This window comes from Paecilomyces variotii, assembly GCF_004022145.1.
Source record: "Paecilomyces variotii strain CBS 101075 chromosome Unknown C8Q69scaffold_1, whole genome shotgun sequence".
Lineage (NCBI taxonomy): Eukaryota > Fungi > Ascomycota > Eurotiomycetes > Eurotiales > Thermoascaceae > Paecilomyces > Paecilomyces variotii.
In genome coordinates this window covers 2,740,605-2,753,053 of record NW_021167140.1, presented here as the reverse complement: position 1 = coordinate 2,753,053, position 12,449 = coordinate 2,740,605, and the positions used below count along the sequence as shown (strand labels likewise).

Sequence of the window (12,449 nt, the reverse complement as noted above, 5' to 3'; positions counted from 1 at the left end):
AGAATATGGTTCTCCACATGCAGATTGTAAAGCAGATAGTTGCAACTTGGAAAAACTGTAGTAACAGCTATGCATAACTGCAGTCGTGCGACTTGGTAGGGCATGTATATAGAGAGGCATTCTGCACTTCCTGTTTATATATCCCCAAATGGTTTAAACACCCGCGCTTAGAGCAGCTGCACGCTAGCTTTCAGGTAAACTGTATGGTTCCCCAACACTGTCTTGGCTCGACATCCACAGTGGTGGAGGGGGTATACTTTCCATCACACTGTCCGTCAGCCAGCGACTCGCAGGTATTATTCCTTTCTGGCTCGTCGCGTGGTTGGAATCGGCAAGTCTCTGGTGTTTGTCCACGGGCTGCGATGACTCCACAAGGACAACTGGATGGTCAGACTGAGACTCTGTATTATTCGTAAAGTTTCTCACATCCGTACACGGAACCAACGGAGACGACTCCGGGATCAGTTGCGTCGAGGACACTCGGCGTTGCTCACTCTGACTCTGACTCTGAGTTTGGGTCTGTGTTTGAGTGAACATTTGCTTAGGTGTCTGGGGCGAAGAATGTTGGAGAACGCTATCCTGTGCTGGTGATGGTGGCAGTGGAGATACTGGCACGCTAGCCAGTTGAGTACTGTCATACCGAGGAAACAGCTCAGTCAGTTTTTGTGTATTAAGGATTGGGACCGGCCCTTCAGGAAATTGTGTGCTGCGTGGTTGCCTTTTATAGTATATCGATGCCTGCGACGAGACGTCGAAGTCGGAAATATGCGTATCTCCTCCTTCAAGGTCGGTGCCAGAATTCGGAACTGGCGGGGCCAGTAGATCGTCGGAGTTAAAGATGTCGGGGTTCAGCTCATTGTCTCCAGCATTGCGTTGCTCTTCATCTTCGGCCGTTGTATGTTCTGAGTGAGAGACTTGCAACATAGTATCTTCTTCCAAGTCACTATAGTCTGTTTCCGCATCCGTTTCGTAGATGACTGCCTTTCCAGTAGCTCTGGGCGTGTTGTTTTCAGCACCACCATCGGGTTCTTCTTGCGGTTGGGTGGCAGACAGCTCCTCTTCGAACACAGCTTGCTGGCTCTTCTGTTCGATTTTAGGCTTCGACGGAGATACCTTAAGACCCGTCTGCTCCTTTTCCGAATGCAGAAGAGAATGAGATGCAGCGTCATCTGGGGCAGTAGACTCTATTCTGGTTTTTCGCTGTAGCGAGACACCATCCGGGCTCTGAGAGACTTTCAGTGTGTAATGGTATGGACTCTGTCTCGCTTTCGATGGACTATTGGTACTATTAGGCGACATAAGTTTGAGGGGTGACCGTGTGGTTGTAGCTTTGGTGAACTGGGATGATGAAATAACCGCAAATCCAGGACTCTCAGGAGACTGGGAGGACGGTATCTCTGTCCTCCGCGGCTTCTGCGGAGTTACTGGGGCAGGGAATAAGTCCTTCTGAGAGCTCCTTGCCTCGTTACCCTGCATAGGGACCAGAACCATACAGCTGTCAGCTGAGACATTAGAACCGTTGTTCAGTTTCCTCTTCTTCTCCGGCGGTCCATCGTGGGATAGCTCCTCATTTTTTGGCGTGGCAGCAACATCATCAGCGTTCAACTTGGAGGCTGCCGCGTCAGTATTCTCCCTCGCATTGTCGCCAATATAGTTGAGATTCAGGTCATCATCCGACGAGTCAATCACGCAAAAGCGACGGACGAAGTCCATTTGGGTCAGAGTCTTGTCCTTTTTCCCAGGTTTCAAATTGCTTTTCCCAGGATGCTTGCTCTTGCTACTGCCCTTTGTGCTGCTTTTCCCCTTCTTCCCACGTTTTTCCGCATGTCCACTGGTACTCTTCGCCCGAGACCTGCTCTGACCAGAGGTACTTCTAACTTCATCATCGAATCGAATAGCGCGGGCCCGCCGCACTCGAGGAAGCGAAGTTGGTCGGAATGTCGCATCGCCACCATCAGAATCATCATCTAGTTCTATAACCTCGCGTTCCTTCTGCGCAGCTTGCTTGTCGTCATTGTCCTGAATGTAGTCAAGCTCTTCATGTGGTCCGGAACCAAGCGTCCTTGTCACAAAGTCGATCTGTGTCAGAGTGGGTTGTTGCCTCCAGTCCGTCTCAACATCCGATTTTCTTGATCTGGAGCTAGATTGAACTGAAACCGACGGGCTCTGCGTCCTTTTCTTCGCCTTTGTTGTTGTAGCAGCTCGTACGGATGCCCCTTCACGTCGAGTAGTTGGATTGGCAGGTGTCCGGGGTTGTTGCAATGAGCTGTCGGGATGGCCCTTTTGCTTGTCGCCTCTAACCATATCTGATGAATCTTCCTAGTCGATTTGCGGCAGAATGGTTTATGATCATGATTGAAAACCCAAACCGAAAACCGAATAAACCGAACCGAACCGGAAACCCAAGGCATCCAAGTTGACTGACTTGGTGGATAATCAAAGACGCGTCGAGCGCGTCCGAGGCCCGTGCGTCGCTTCCATCTTACCCGATTGTGATTAGTTATGTTCGATACCTACCTAGGTAGATGTAGATAGGGAGTAAGTTAATCTACTACTGCTACAATTATCGTCAAGGACTATGCCTCCTGCTTATAACACTCAGAGTCAACGCTGCATATATTTTACGCACATCTAGCCTGTTTTTTTTTTTTTGTTTTTTTGGCACGGTATTTTTCATTTTAGCCTCTGTTCTACTTATGTATATTGCATGGCAGGAGATCGAGGATCCCTAACGAGTTCAACTTAGACTAGGCTATCATTAGCGATCGAGCCCGTCCGCTTTAACTAGTTAGTTACCATGAAAGGAGTTATCAAACCAGCGCACAGTAATAAGAGGTACCATAACTCATGGCAAGCTTTCATTGCCCAAAATACAAACAAGGTATCCGTGATTGATGGATTTAGACCATATCTGCTCAAAACATGTCTCTAACATGGGGTTCCTGCGCCAACCAAAAGACGTGCAAGAATAAGAGCAAAATGAACTGGGTTTGGTCGTGCAGAGAAGTCGCCTAATCAGAAAGCAACCACTCTGGCTCTGCATCCTCATCTTCAGGGTCGTGGGATAGTAAGGAAACCTCCGAGACGCTATCATCCGATTGAGGAGTCTTCTCGGTTTCGGGAGCCTCTGCATGAGATTGATTCTCTGACTCTGGTGCTGAAACGACTTGCACGCTAGCAGCCTTGGAATTAGGTTCGCTGGAGGAATCCACGGTGATCGGTGTCTCTGAGGAACCCTGTACGCAATTTAAAACAGCGATTTCATGTTTTAGCTGAATACCCCTTTCGTTGCTTTCTGCTGTGCCAAGCTGGAAGCGGCGAGCTGCGGTATCAGACGGCCTCCTAGCAGTCAAGTCCACAGCCGCGTTTGCCTCCTTTTTCGTCCCATCGTTAGGGACAACAACGAGAGTGTAGCGCGAATGAGGCTTTGTCGATGTACCTAGCGCCTTAGCATCTGCCCCGGGGTCGTTGCTCTGTTCAGGTAGTACGGATTCTGCGTCTTTGAGTTCCTCCCCGCCACTTTCGGGAATGAAACCTCCACTATCACCATCACCGTCATCCCCACTATAAGAGGCAAGTTGTTCTGGATTTTCGATTTCTCTGGGGAATCCAGAGAAGGATCCAGTGCCCGCAGTAGGTTCTGCTATTTCCTGACCATCTTCGGGAAAGAAGCCACCGCCAAGTTCCTCTTCTTCTTCTTTATTATCGTCTAGAGGAGAATCAACTTTATTGACGTCTTCGCCCTCAACTGCATAGTTCTTCACTCTCTCGGCAATCCTGAGCTTGACCAGGAAGTGTTTCCAAAGTCGGAGAGCCTCAGCGGTCTTTCTCTCAATCTCTTCTTGAAGACGGTCATCCTCAAGGCACCGCAAGACTTCTTCGAGGGCCTCGCGGTACTGATTAGCAGCCACTATGCCCTGAATGACAGCTGTTCCATGTCGCCCTTTGAACTGGAAACCTGTCACAGCATCAGCGTAGTCGATGCCCAATATCCTGGCAGCGCGAGCAGCTTCTGGATGTTTCAAATGGAACCCGCCAGGCGGGACCATACTTGGAACATAAACATCTATGTTTCCGTATGCATTCCTGGGTACTTTCCCTTTGATCACTGGTGGAGGGGTATAGAGCTCGGTCTGAAATTCAGCATAGAGTGGGGTCTCAGCAGCTTCTTCGAGATCGTCTTCATCATCATTTGTTTCCAGGACTTTGTTTCTGTTCGCTGGAACACGTTTCAGAGGTTGTTCTCCGATTTTAATATCTCTTCCAAGACGGTACCAGCCGTCAGCACTCCTGACAGTATGAACATCACCACGGCGATAAACAGGCTCCAAAACCTGGTTCTTAGATCCAGATTTACCAACAGCCACCTGTCCAATGACACGCTTGGGGAAGATGACTTCATTTCGACGTAAATGTCTCTCCAGTGCGTACACCGGGTGGTCTTTAAAGTCCTGCACATTCCGGGGCATCGGCTCCGCCGCAGTCTTCGCCGTCAATTCTCCAGTCTCAGCCTGGTCTCGGTCGTCCATAAACGGCTTCTCGAAAAAGGACATTGTCTTCTGCCACCATTTCTCTCCTCCTTTGGTGCTTTCAACACGGTTTCGTAAAGTTTTTGCGTTATATGATTTTGTGTACCGCCTAGTCACGTCCCTAGCAGATGCATCATCCTCAAACGCTACGACGTAACTCATGGCATTGTAACGATCGCTGGCTGGAGGTTCAAATTTGGTAGGCTTAGCAACCGTCTTTGTGACGATGGGATCAACGGGTATCCATTTTTGAACAGCCTCGTTGAATGCTTCCACCCAGAAGACTGGATACGGGGACTCTTCGGAACGTCGTAGGGTGGCTTTTCGGATTCAGCACAGGGCACAGATAATGGGGTACACATGAACTTACTTGTCCGCTGGACTGTATGCACAGGGCGGCGAACAGAAGGGGTGAACTGAGGTTGGCCTATCCTGCGAATTCTCGGTGGTGGAGTGCTGGTTGCTGGCGTTTGTGAACGCGACTTATCATCGCTTGAACCATCATGATCATCCGAGGATATCACAATATACTTTGGACTTGTCTCGACTGGATTGAAGCCTTTCACAGTTCCAGTGAAAGGGATGGCCTGTAAAGAGCAAACTAGCCGCGTCTCTACCGCCACAGAACGCAGTAATGCACAGAACAGCTGGGCCCCGAAATCTCGCGATCCTTGCATTGTCTTTGACTGTTTTCGGAAATCCTCTTTGGATACAATTGTCTCAACGCCTTGCATAATCGCTTCCTGTCTGTGGTCAGAATGAAACCGCGTCAATACGTGGGTCCTTGGAGTTTACCGTTCTCTTATCTAGGTCTCTGCGGTCTTCTGCCCAGTATGGCCTCTTGAATCCTGATTCCGTAACACGAAATCTCCTAGAGAAAGCGTCACTGGCTTGTTTTAGGCCATCGACAAATGTAGTCGACCTAGTGAACTGCGACATCCCTTCCTTGGGGTTAAGGAAGTTTCTCGTTTGCTTTGACAGCATTGGTCTCAGGAACCCCTAGATAATTCAATCAACAGCGGTTTACGCATCAAAATAACTCCAACATACCTGGACCTCATCGTCATTACACCACAGGTTGCGTATCTGGACATGGCTGAGTAGACACAAGAGATGGACTTTGTGGACGTCAAGACGTAACTTTCTCTCCACTGCTGTTATAGCTTTCCGTCGTGGGACGGCAGGCTTGGGCGTAGTGGCACCATGCTGGCCCAGTGTGATCTGTAGGGGCTCATTTGCTCCTTCAGCCTGAGTAGAAGCCTCCGGTGCATTAGTCGATCGTTGCTCAATGTCAACTTCTTCCCATTCCATATCCGAATCATCGGAAGCGGCCGAGTCGTATGCGATTTGGACCTGTTTAGCAGGACCTGCATCTGGACTCTGCAAAGGTGCTGTTGCCTCATCAGGCTTGATTTCGGGGGGTGCTACTCGTCGCTCTCCCACTCTTCTCCGTTTGATAGGACGATCATCCGCGTCCGGTTGATTTTTGGCGCGAGCATCAGCCTCAGCTAGCATCTCCCTGTACAGCTCTGGAATCTCTTCATCCTCGTCACTCTCCCTGTGTCTCGCTGGACGTCCGCGACCCGCCCTGCCTCGCTGGGGATGGGAAGAGGAAGTACGAGCCATACCAAAAGTCTTCAAGGTATAGACATATGTTGAAAGTTATTATTTCAAAACATCGTAGATCATAGCATCTTTCGTCATTTTCACTAGATGCTTCTTCACTTGTTTGATTATCACTGTTCCTCTGGAGATTTCCAATTTCGGATCACATATGCAGTTTAGTCCCAACAAGTGATGGGAAGACGAACACAGCAAAAGAACAGAGTCTATCCAAGAAAATAGATACAAGCTTCTGGTGCATGGAACATGCATGCGATCCAGCTTTTGCTCTGTCTTGAACAACCCGACTGAGCAACATAAGAGAGCATTATCAATGGCCAAATGCGTCATCCAAGGTGCGCAGCATTGTTATTCCGAGCCGGATAAGGCTAGCCAATCACCGTCACGGAATGATACTCTACTGTTCTCTTGGGCACGGGCCTGTCTTTTTTTAATAGTATATAATCGTTGTCCATCCTCGATTGTTATTGTGCATCCGTTAATGTATTGAAATAGTCGGGGTGGAACTCTTGGATCCATACATAGTATCCCTCGTGGATTATCAGCATAGAAAGTATTCGATCGTACCAAGACGACAGACAATGTATCATCAAGGTAAAGAGTTCGAATAGAAATATTGTCCTTGTGTTTAGCATACAAAGGAAATAGCTAGATAGTATCCGATATAGTATATAAAAGACGAAGTTTCCGGTTGATCAACGTGTTATTATGTACCCCTCCTTCGTGAGATAAGATTAACGTCATGGCGTTACTTACTTGAGCGCGTATGGATCAACGTAGAATGTGTCGCTTTAAACCTAACTTACAATTTAAAGAGGATTACAATCACTCTTACACAGGAGATTTTTCGGCTCTTCGCCTGGTGTGGTCTGAAATCAGCGTGGCTGTCCAGCGATTCACGGGACGAACAGCTACATTGCTAATCTTAGGAGTATCGAGTATTCCAGTTCTCGAATCTCGCTTTATCGGTTTATCGGTTTAAAACATGTTCTCAAGAACTCAAGCGACCACTCTCAGAGCTACTCGGATTCCCAGGATAATAGGGCACTGTGGCCGCCGTTACTTGGCCCAAGTGACGGATATCGGGAACATTCCTACTGTAAGATCCAATTATACCTGGGCTGATATCGTGTCTAATGCTATCTATTGATAGGCGAGTGATAAACCATTCCGAGTCCCACTCGACGACGACGCGTTCGAAACCTACAATTTCGATCCGCCTCCATACTACTTAGAGACGACGAAGGATCACCTAAAGCAGTTATACCATGACATGTTGACGATAAGGTACTTCTCTTCCACATTCTTTATGAGGCACTTATCTGACAGTTTACCTGAACAGACGTCTCGAAGTGACCGCAGATTCTCTATATAAACAGAAGAAAATCCGCGGCTTCTGCCACCTGTCAACCGGTCAAGAAGCTGTCTCTGTTGGTATCGAGCACGGAATCACAAGGGATGATTTACTCATAACTGCATATCGATCGCATGGCAATACCTACATGCGTGGAGCATCTATACAATCGATCCTAGGCGAGCTTCTGGGTCGCCAGGATGGTATCTCCCACGGAAAGGGAGGATCGATGCATATGTTCCGCGAGGGGTTCTTTGGAGGAAACGGCATCGTCGGCGCCTCTGTACCAGTCGGGACAGGTATTGCTATGGCGCAGAAATATCAAGAGAGCCCAAACATCACGGTCAATTTATATGGCGATGGTGCAGCGAATCAGGGTCAGGTCCATGAAGCCTTTAATATGGCGAAATTATGGGATTTGCCGGTTTTGTATGGTTGTGAAAGTAAGTTGCAAGACTTCTTCTTTCTAGATCGACCCAGCTAATTCGATATCCAGACAACCACTACGGCATGGGAACATCCGTTGAGCGTGCTTCTGCTTCGACTGATTACTACAAACGCGGCCAATACATCCCTGGTCTTCGCGTATACGGGATGGATGTCCTCGCCGTGCAAGCAGCGGTACAACACGCTCGCGACTATATCAGATCCGGGAATGGTCCTCTGGTATACGAATTTCAAACATACCGTTTCGCAGGGCACTCGATGTCTGATCCCGGAATCGGGTACCGTACTCGAGAGGAACTAAAATCGAAACGGGAATCTGATCCCATCCCAATGTTGAAAGAAAAACTCCTCGACTGGAAAACGCACACAGATGAGGAACTAGACGAATTAGAGAAACAGGTCAGAGACAAGATCAAACAGGCCGTGACGGAAGTGGAGAATATGCCAGAACCGCAGCCCACAGGGGATACTCTTTTCCAGGATATTTACGTTCGAGGGAGCGAGCCTCTTTATATGAGAGGAAGAACTACTTACGAGACATACTATTATTAAATTAAATCAGTGCACTGGGTGCGCGTGTCCGTTCGGGTCTGGACTGAGAATCGACTGTCACATGTTATAATCGAAATTGAAAACTCCATAATCAGCACCGTAAACAATATGCCAAATTTTGCCAGTATCGGCCCCTACATTCTCATAAATCCTTGCTCAGCTTTGTCTTTGTACCATCCCTACTCTACCTCAGAGTTCCCGATCTTATATCCAATCACACTTCCATCCATCCTAGTCCCGCAGTAACTAATCCATGTAAAAATCGTAATCTCTACCCATTCCCGTCAGATCTGCATAATCCCATATTATGTCTCTACGTCACAATTACCAAGCTCTATTGAGGGGTCATTATCTCAGACAACTCACCAATGTTTTATACAAGAGGCTCATGGTATATTTATTTATTCGTAAACAAAATAAAAACAGCCCGAATCTCTGCTCCAGTCTTCGCGTGATACTGGACTACACTCTACGTTCGAAAAATCAAATACTAAGGTAGAGATAGAGAAAATGGCATTCAACGCCCCGGCCTTAGCGACCCCAGCGCGCTGCACGGCTGATTTCTCGCTCATTCCGGTTGGTCTTCAATCAGTTTCGATCCTCGTCCCATTTAGGAAGCTGTCTTTACATCTTATACGGACACCAGACTGATGAATAAATCAGATAGGACACCAAACAACCTCCTTCTCCCAACAAATTGCCGATGTTCAACGACTCGTGCAGCAAACAGGGCTGAAGTTCATGATGCACTCGACAGGGACTACGGTCGGTATGGATTCCTACCCCCTATCTTCCATCACTCTGATCTCCAATTCGGCATTTTCATATTTCACAGTCAAACATTTGACTCCTGCTAATGTGGTTTGATTGCTTTCAGAAGGACCCTGGGATCAAGTCATGCAGGTAATTGGATGGGCGCATACTCTTATTCATCAACAGGGTATAGCGAGAATCCAGACTGATATCCGGATTACCACCCGGTATGTGATTTTTGAATACCTTCCGATTTCGGGAACTGTATAATAGATCGCTCCCCTGAGATCCCTTACTAACTTGACATCACCGAGTAGGACGGACAAAGTGCAGCCAATGGAAGGGAACGTCGCGTCTGTGGAGAGGATTCTGGCTGTCACGTAAAAGGTTCGCTCATCTCTGTGGATTCTGGATTCGAGAAAGGATGTGCTAGAGGGCGCTTAACTTGAACAACACGGAGCCTGTCTACTTTATGCTGAACGTTGGCTATTTGAATAATTGAGCCCAAAACCAAATCAAAGAAAAACTAGTGCAGGAATTGTTGTATTCAAAAGACAGTAAGTTATAAGAAATACACTGGGCGAATGTAACACGACCCCATCGTAGACTTCGTGTGCCGTATGCATGTCCATAGATCAAGTTCTACTTATGTGTACGGACACCAGCCTACAGCTCCACCATGAAAAGAGAGTAAAAATAATACATGACGAGGAAAGAATATGAGAGAAGTAAAGATAAAACAATCAAGAAAGGTAAGAGAACTATACAAATTGGGAAATACCAGTATTTTGGATAGCCTCCGTGTACCAGGTGCGGTCGTCGGTCTTGCTGGTAAGAATTTCGCAGAACGTCCTGACTCAAGGAGTATCAAATTCCGTTGACTAACATATCCGACGTTGCAAATATGTAGATGTCACCAGGTATTGACAATCCTGCTCGTCCGAATTCTAGCTGCCGTTGTTATTGTTATTGTTTCCAATAAAAACGACTAGCACAGCAGCGTAACTAAAGAGGCGACGATCAGCACAATAGGCCACCTAGAACAGTTCGAATGATTGAAATCGAGAAAGTAGTATGCATCAAAATGAATACTGAGAATTGAATAGCGAAAATAACCCTCTACTTACGCAGCGGTAGCTGGGAAGATGTTGGCTCCCCCGCTATTGGTAAGGACCATCATCATCAATGCAAAGAGAGCGGTATAGATCATGATAACTCCCAACCTCGTCTGCATACTATCTATGTAGTATAAGATGTAGATGGAAGAAACGTTGATCAAAACAGCCATGATGGCTGAGAACACGGTGACTATAGAAGCAAGGGCTCGTCTATTGTATGCATACGTTTCAACAGGTAGTGTGTCGTCTACTTTCTGTTTAACGATTGTCAGAGAAGGCCAATAACTTTCGTCCTTACATGAAAGAAAATTGGAAGTAGTATTGCTCAACATGGGAATAGTAGTTTATGCGTACCTTGAATTTACGGACGTAGTCATGGAAAAGTTCAAGCCTATTGAAGACCCAGCGCGTAAAACGGTCAAATTCTTCGTGGGGATCGGCGAATAGGGCAACAAAGTCGTCTCCGTGATTCCACAGAGAAACTTCATGCTCTGTCAATCCAGCAACATTCTTAAGGCTCAGGCGTAGATAGTTGAGGTCGCATTCCTCGGGAGTTGGCAAGCTCTGGATCTGGACATCTAGCAGCATACGCTCATCTGATAAACTGGTTAGTCCTGCTGATCAAATCAAGATCTGCCAGACAGCCAATGCGGAGTAGATACAATATTCTTTCAGTGTCGGCCAGATGCATTGGGCCATGTCAACTTGGAGGACTGGCTTGGCGGAGTGTGCTTCAGAGGTCGATGGGTTTGTTGTATTTGTAGCCCCGTTGCTAGCTCCGATGGAAGGAGATTCAAAACTCCTTTCAAATTCATCAATAGTAGCCTGTAGCTGCAGGATACGTACGAGATTCAGGTTGCGAAAATCTCGGAAAACTGCTGTTCGGGGGCATCTTTGGAATAAATCAATAAGTTCGTCGTATCGATGGTCAATGGAACTCATCTTCAAGGATTTGTTGGTGTAAAATTAAGGAGCAAAGCGTTTGATCCTGAACGTGTCTGACTGCTACAATGCATCTCTGAGAAGTCAGGTCATATATATATGGCTTCGTTCCTTGTCAAGGAGCCGCATCAAGAATAACTCTAGCGGTGTAGTTCATGCCAGATCACCTGCAGATGCTGGTATGTTTTGCATGGGCGATCGATGTAGATAATGTGGCCCACGATGATTAGTTAAAACGCGATCCCAGGATCATTTGCCTTTCCTTTCATGCAGCCAACAAGTTTCATTGATCTGCAATTGGTTGCTCTGACTAAGAGTATATATGCAATTGAACAAAACAGGTTGGTTACTCTCTTACAGAACTTGCAGCATTAGCTATCCTAACCACTCGTTCATGGATAAACAATGAAACGATATTGGATTCCGGCATCAGTAGTTGCGTATACTGTGAACTGGTTCGTTTGGGCAGTAATTATATGTCGACGTGGCAGAGTTCAGGGTCTGAAACACACAAGGCAGCCGAGGAAGGCACCGATAACACAATCTATGAGAAAATGTATCACAGAATTGCAGTCAAGACGGCCCACAACAATGTTGGCTATCTCTGAACGTCACAAGATCAATGGGAAGTGCGTCGACTCCTCACTATGGCTCCTTGCTATGTCATAAGTATAGATGACATTAATTGTCAACAGATTTCAGAGACTGGGCAGACTTAATACCCCCGCGGCGCCTCACGAACTCTACGTGCTGCGGTAGAAGCCTTACAATATCGGCTGCATATGAAAAGCATTGCCTCGTAGTGCCTGTATCACGAGTGAAATTCATCTCGCGAAAATCGTTTTATTGCCTGCTCGTTGATCCTTGAGGCTTATCTCTCGTTCTCAAGATGTACCTCACGAAACGTTCGTCGAGAAATCTGCCGGGAGCTCGATGTTACTTGCATATATCATTGTTACTCTATATGTCCTCTAATAACATTAGTTAGTCAGGGAACTAAGGTATGTATCAATAATGCAGGGACTGGCGTTTGTTTGATGCAGGAACCTTGGAATTGAGTTTTCCTCTTCCTAGGGGTTTACATGATGCAAACCAATAAAGACCATATCTTCATATACAGCAAAACTCAGA

General features: G+C 47.0%; 5 protein-coding genes across 5 annotated transcripts; 2 read left to right on the top strand and 3 right to left on the bottom strand.

Moving 5' to 3' along the window:
- Positions 1-46: 46 nt before the first annotated feature.
- Positions 47-2,471, bottom strand: C8Q69DRAFT_35520 (hypothetical protein). Its single transcript, XM_028627570.1, has one exon. The coding sequence runs from the start codon at positions 2,302-2,304 to the stop codon at positions 184-186; it is 2,121 nt and encodes a 706-aa protein (XP_028489416.1). The 5' UTR covers positions 2,305-2,471; the 3' UTR covers positions 47-183.
- A 407-nt stretch (positions 2,472-2,878) lies between these two features.
- On the bottom strand, positions 2,879-6,278 carry C8Q69DRAFT_35497 (putative DNA repair protein Rad4). Its single transcript, XM_028627569.1, has 4 exons — positions 5,580-6,278; positions 5,325-5,528; positions 4,900-5,272; positions 2,879-4,849 (listed from the first exon to the last, which is right to left on the bottom strand). Exons 1-4 carry the CDS (start codon positions 6,153-6,155, stop codon positions 3,012-3,014), a joined length of 2,991 nt encoding a protein of 996 aa, XP_028489415.1. The 5' UTR covers positions 6,156-6,278; the 3' UTR covers positions 2,879-3,011.
- Positions 6,279-6,957: 679 nt separating this feature from the next.
- Positions 6,958-8,732, top strand: C8Q69DRAFT_452337 (pyruvate dehydrogenase E1 component subunit alpha). The gene is made up of 4 exons (XM_028629561.1): positions 6,958-7,251; positions 7,306-7,439; positions 7,495-7,949; positions 8,003-8,732. The coding sequence occupies exons 1-4, from the start codon at positions 7,138-7,140 to the stop codon at positions 8,503-8,505; spliced, it is 1,206 nt and encodes a 401-aa protein (XP_028489414.1). The 5' UTR covers positions 6,958-7,137; the 3' UTR covers positions 8,506-8,732.
- C8Q69DRAFT_452332 (putative cell wall biogenesis protein) lies at positions 8,723-9,796 on the top strand. Its single transcript, XM_028629560.1, has 4 exons — positions 8,723-9,081; positions 9,169-9,274; positions 9,383-9,485; positions 9,576-9,796. The coding sequence occupies exons 1-4, from the start codon at positions 9,016-9,018 to the stop codon at positions 9,640-9,642; spliced, it is 342 nt and encodes a 113-aa protein (XP_028489413.1). The 5' UTR covers positions 8,723-9,015; the 3' UTR covers positions 9,643-9,796.
- On the bottom strand, positions 9,797-11,370 carry C8Q69DRAFT_452331 (hypothetical protein). Its single transcript, XM_028629559.1, has 4 exons — positions 11,039-11,370; positions 10,731-10,972; positions 10,386-10,630; positions 9,797-10,263 (listed from the first exon to the last, which is right to left on the bottom strand). Exons 1-4 carry the CDS (start codon positions 11,316-11,318, stop codon positions 10,206-10,208), a joined length of 825 nt encoding a protein of 274 aa, XP_028489412.1. The 5' UTR covers positions 11,319-11,370; the 3' UTR covers positions 9,797-10,205.
- Positions 11,371-12,449: the final 1,079 nt, after the last annotated feature.

What these genes read in the sequence shown, in the direction of transcription:
- C8Q69DRAFT_35497 (XM_028627569.1), bottom strand. Translation starts at nt 6,155, where the DNA reads ATGGCTCGTACTTCCTCTTCCCATCCCCAGCGAGGCAGGGCGGGTCGC. An exon ending in GAGACCTAGATAAGAGAACG is followed by an intron (nt 5,273 to 5,324) that starts GTAAACTCCAAG and finishes GACCACAGACAG; the next exon opens with GAAGCGATTATGCAAGGCGT. An exon ending in GCATACAGTCCAGCGGACAA is followed by an intron (nt 4,850 to 4,899) that starts GTAAGTTCATGT and finishes GAATCCGAAAAG; the next exon opens with CCACCCTACGACGTTCCGAA.
- C8Q69DRAFT_452331 (XM_028629559.1), bottom strand. Translation starts at nt 11,318, where the DNA reads ATGAGTTCCATTGACCATCGATACGACGAACTTATTGATTTATTCCAA. An exon ending in GCCGACACTGAAAGAATATT is followed by an intron (nt 10,973 to 11,038) that starts GTATCTACTCCG and finishes CCAGTTTATCAG; the next exon opens with ATGAGCGTATGCTGCTAGAT. An exon ending in ATCTTCCCAGCTACCGCTGC is followed by an intron (nt 10,264 to 10,385) that starts GTAAGTAGAGGG and finishes TCGCCTCTTTAG; the next exon opens with TTACGCTGCTGTGCTAGTCG.
- C8Q69DRAFT_35520 (XM_028627570.1), bottom strand. Translation starts at nt 2,304, where the DNA reads ATGGTTAGAGGCGACAAGCAAAAGGGCCATCCCGACAGCTCATTGCAA.
- C8Q69DRAFT_452332 (XM_028629560.1), top strand. Translation starts at nt 9,016, where the DNA reads ATGGCATTCAACGCCCCGGCCTTAGCGACCCCAGCGCGCTGCACGGCT. An exon ending in CTCGACAGGGACTACGGTCG is followed by an intron (nt 9,275 to 9,382) that starts GTATGGATTCCT and finishes GATTGCTTTCAG; the next exon opens with AAGGACCCTGGGATCAAGTC. An exon ending in GATATCCGGATTACCACCCG is followed by an intron (nt 9,486 to 9,575) that starts GTATGTGATTTT and finishes ATCACCGAGTAG; the next exon opens with GACGGACAAAGTGCAGCCAA.
- C8Q69DRAFT_452337 (XM_028629561.1), top strand. Translation starts at nt 7,138, where the DNA reads ATGTTCTCAAGAACTCAAGCGACCACTCTCAGAGCTACTCGGATTCCC. An exon ending in CATGACATGTTGACGATAAG is followed by an intron (nt 7,440 to 7,494) that starts GTACTTCTCTTC and finishes TTACCTGAACAG; the next exon opens with ACGTCTCGAAGTGACCGCAG. An exon ending in GGTTTTGTATGGTTGTGAAA is followed by an intron (nt 7,950 to 8,002) that starts GTAAGTTGCAAG and finishes TTCGATATCCAG; the next exon opens with ACAACCACTACGGCATGGGA.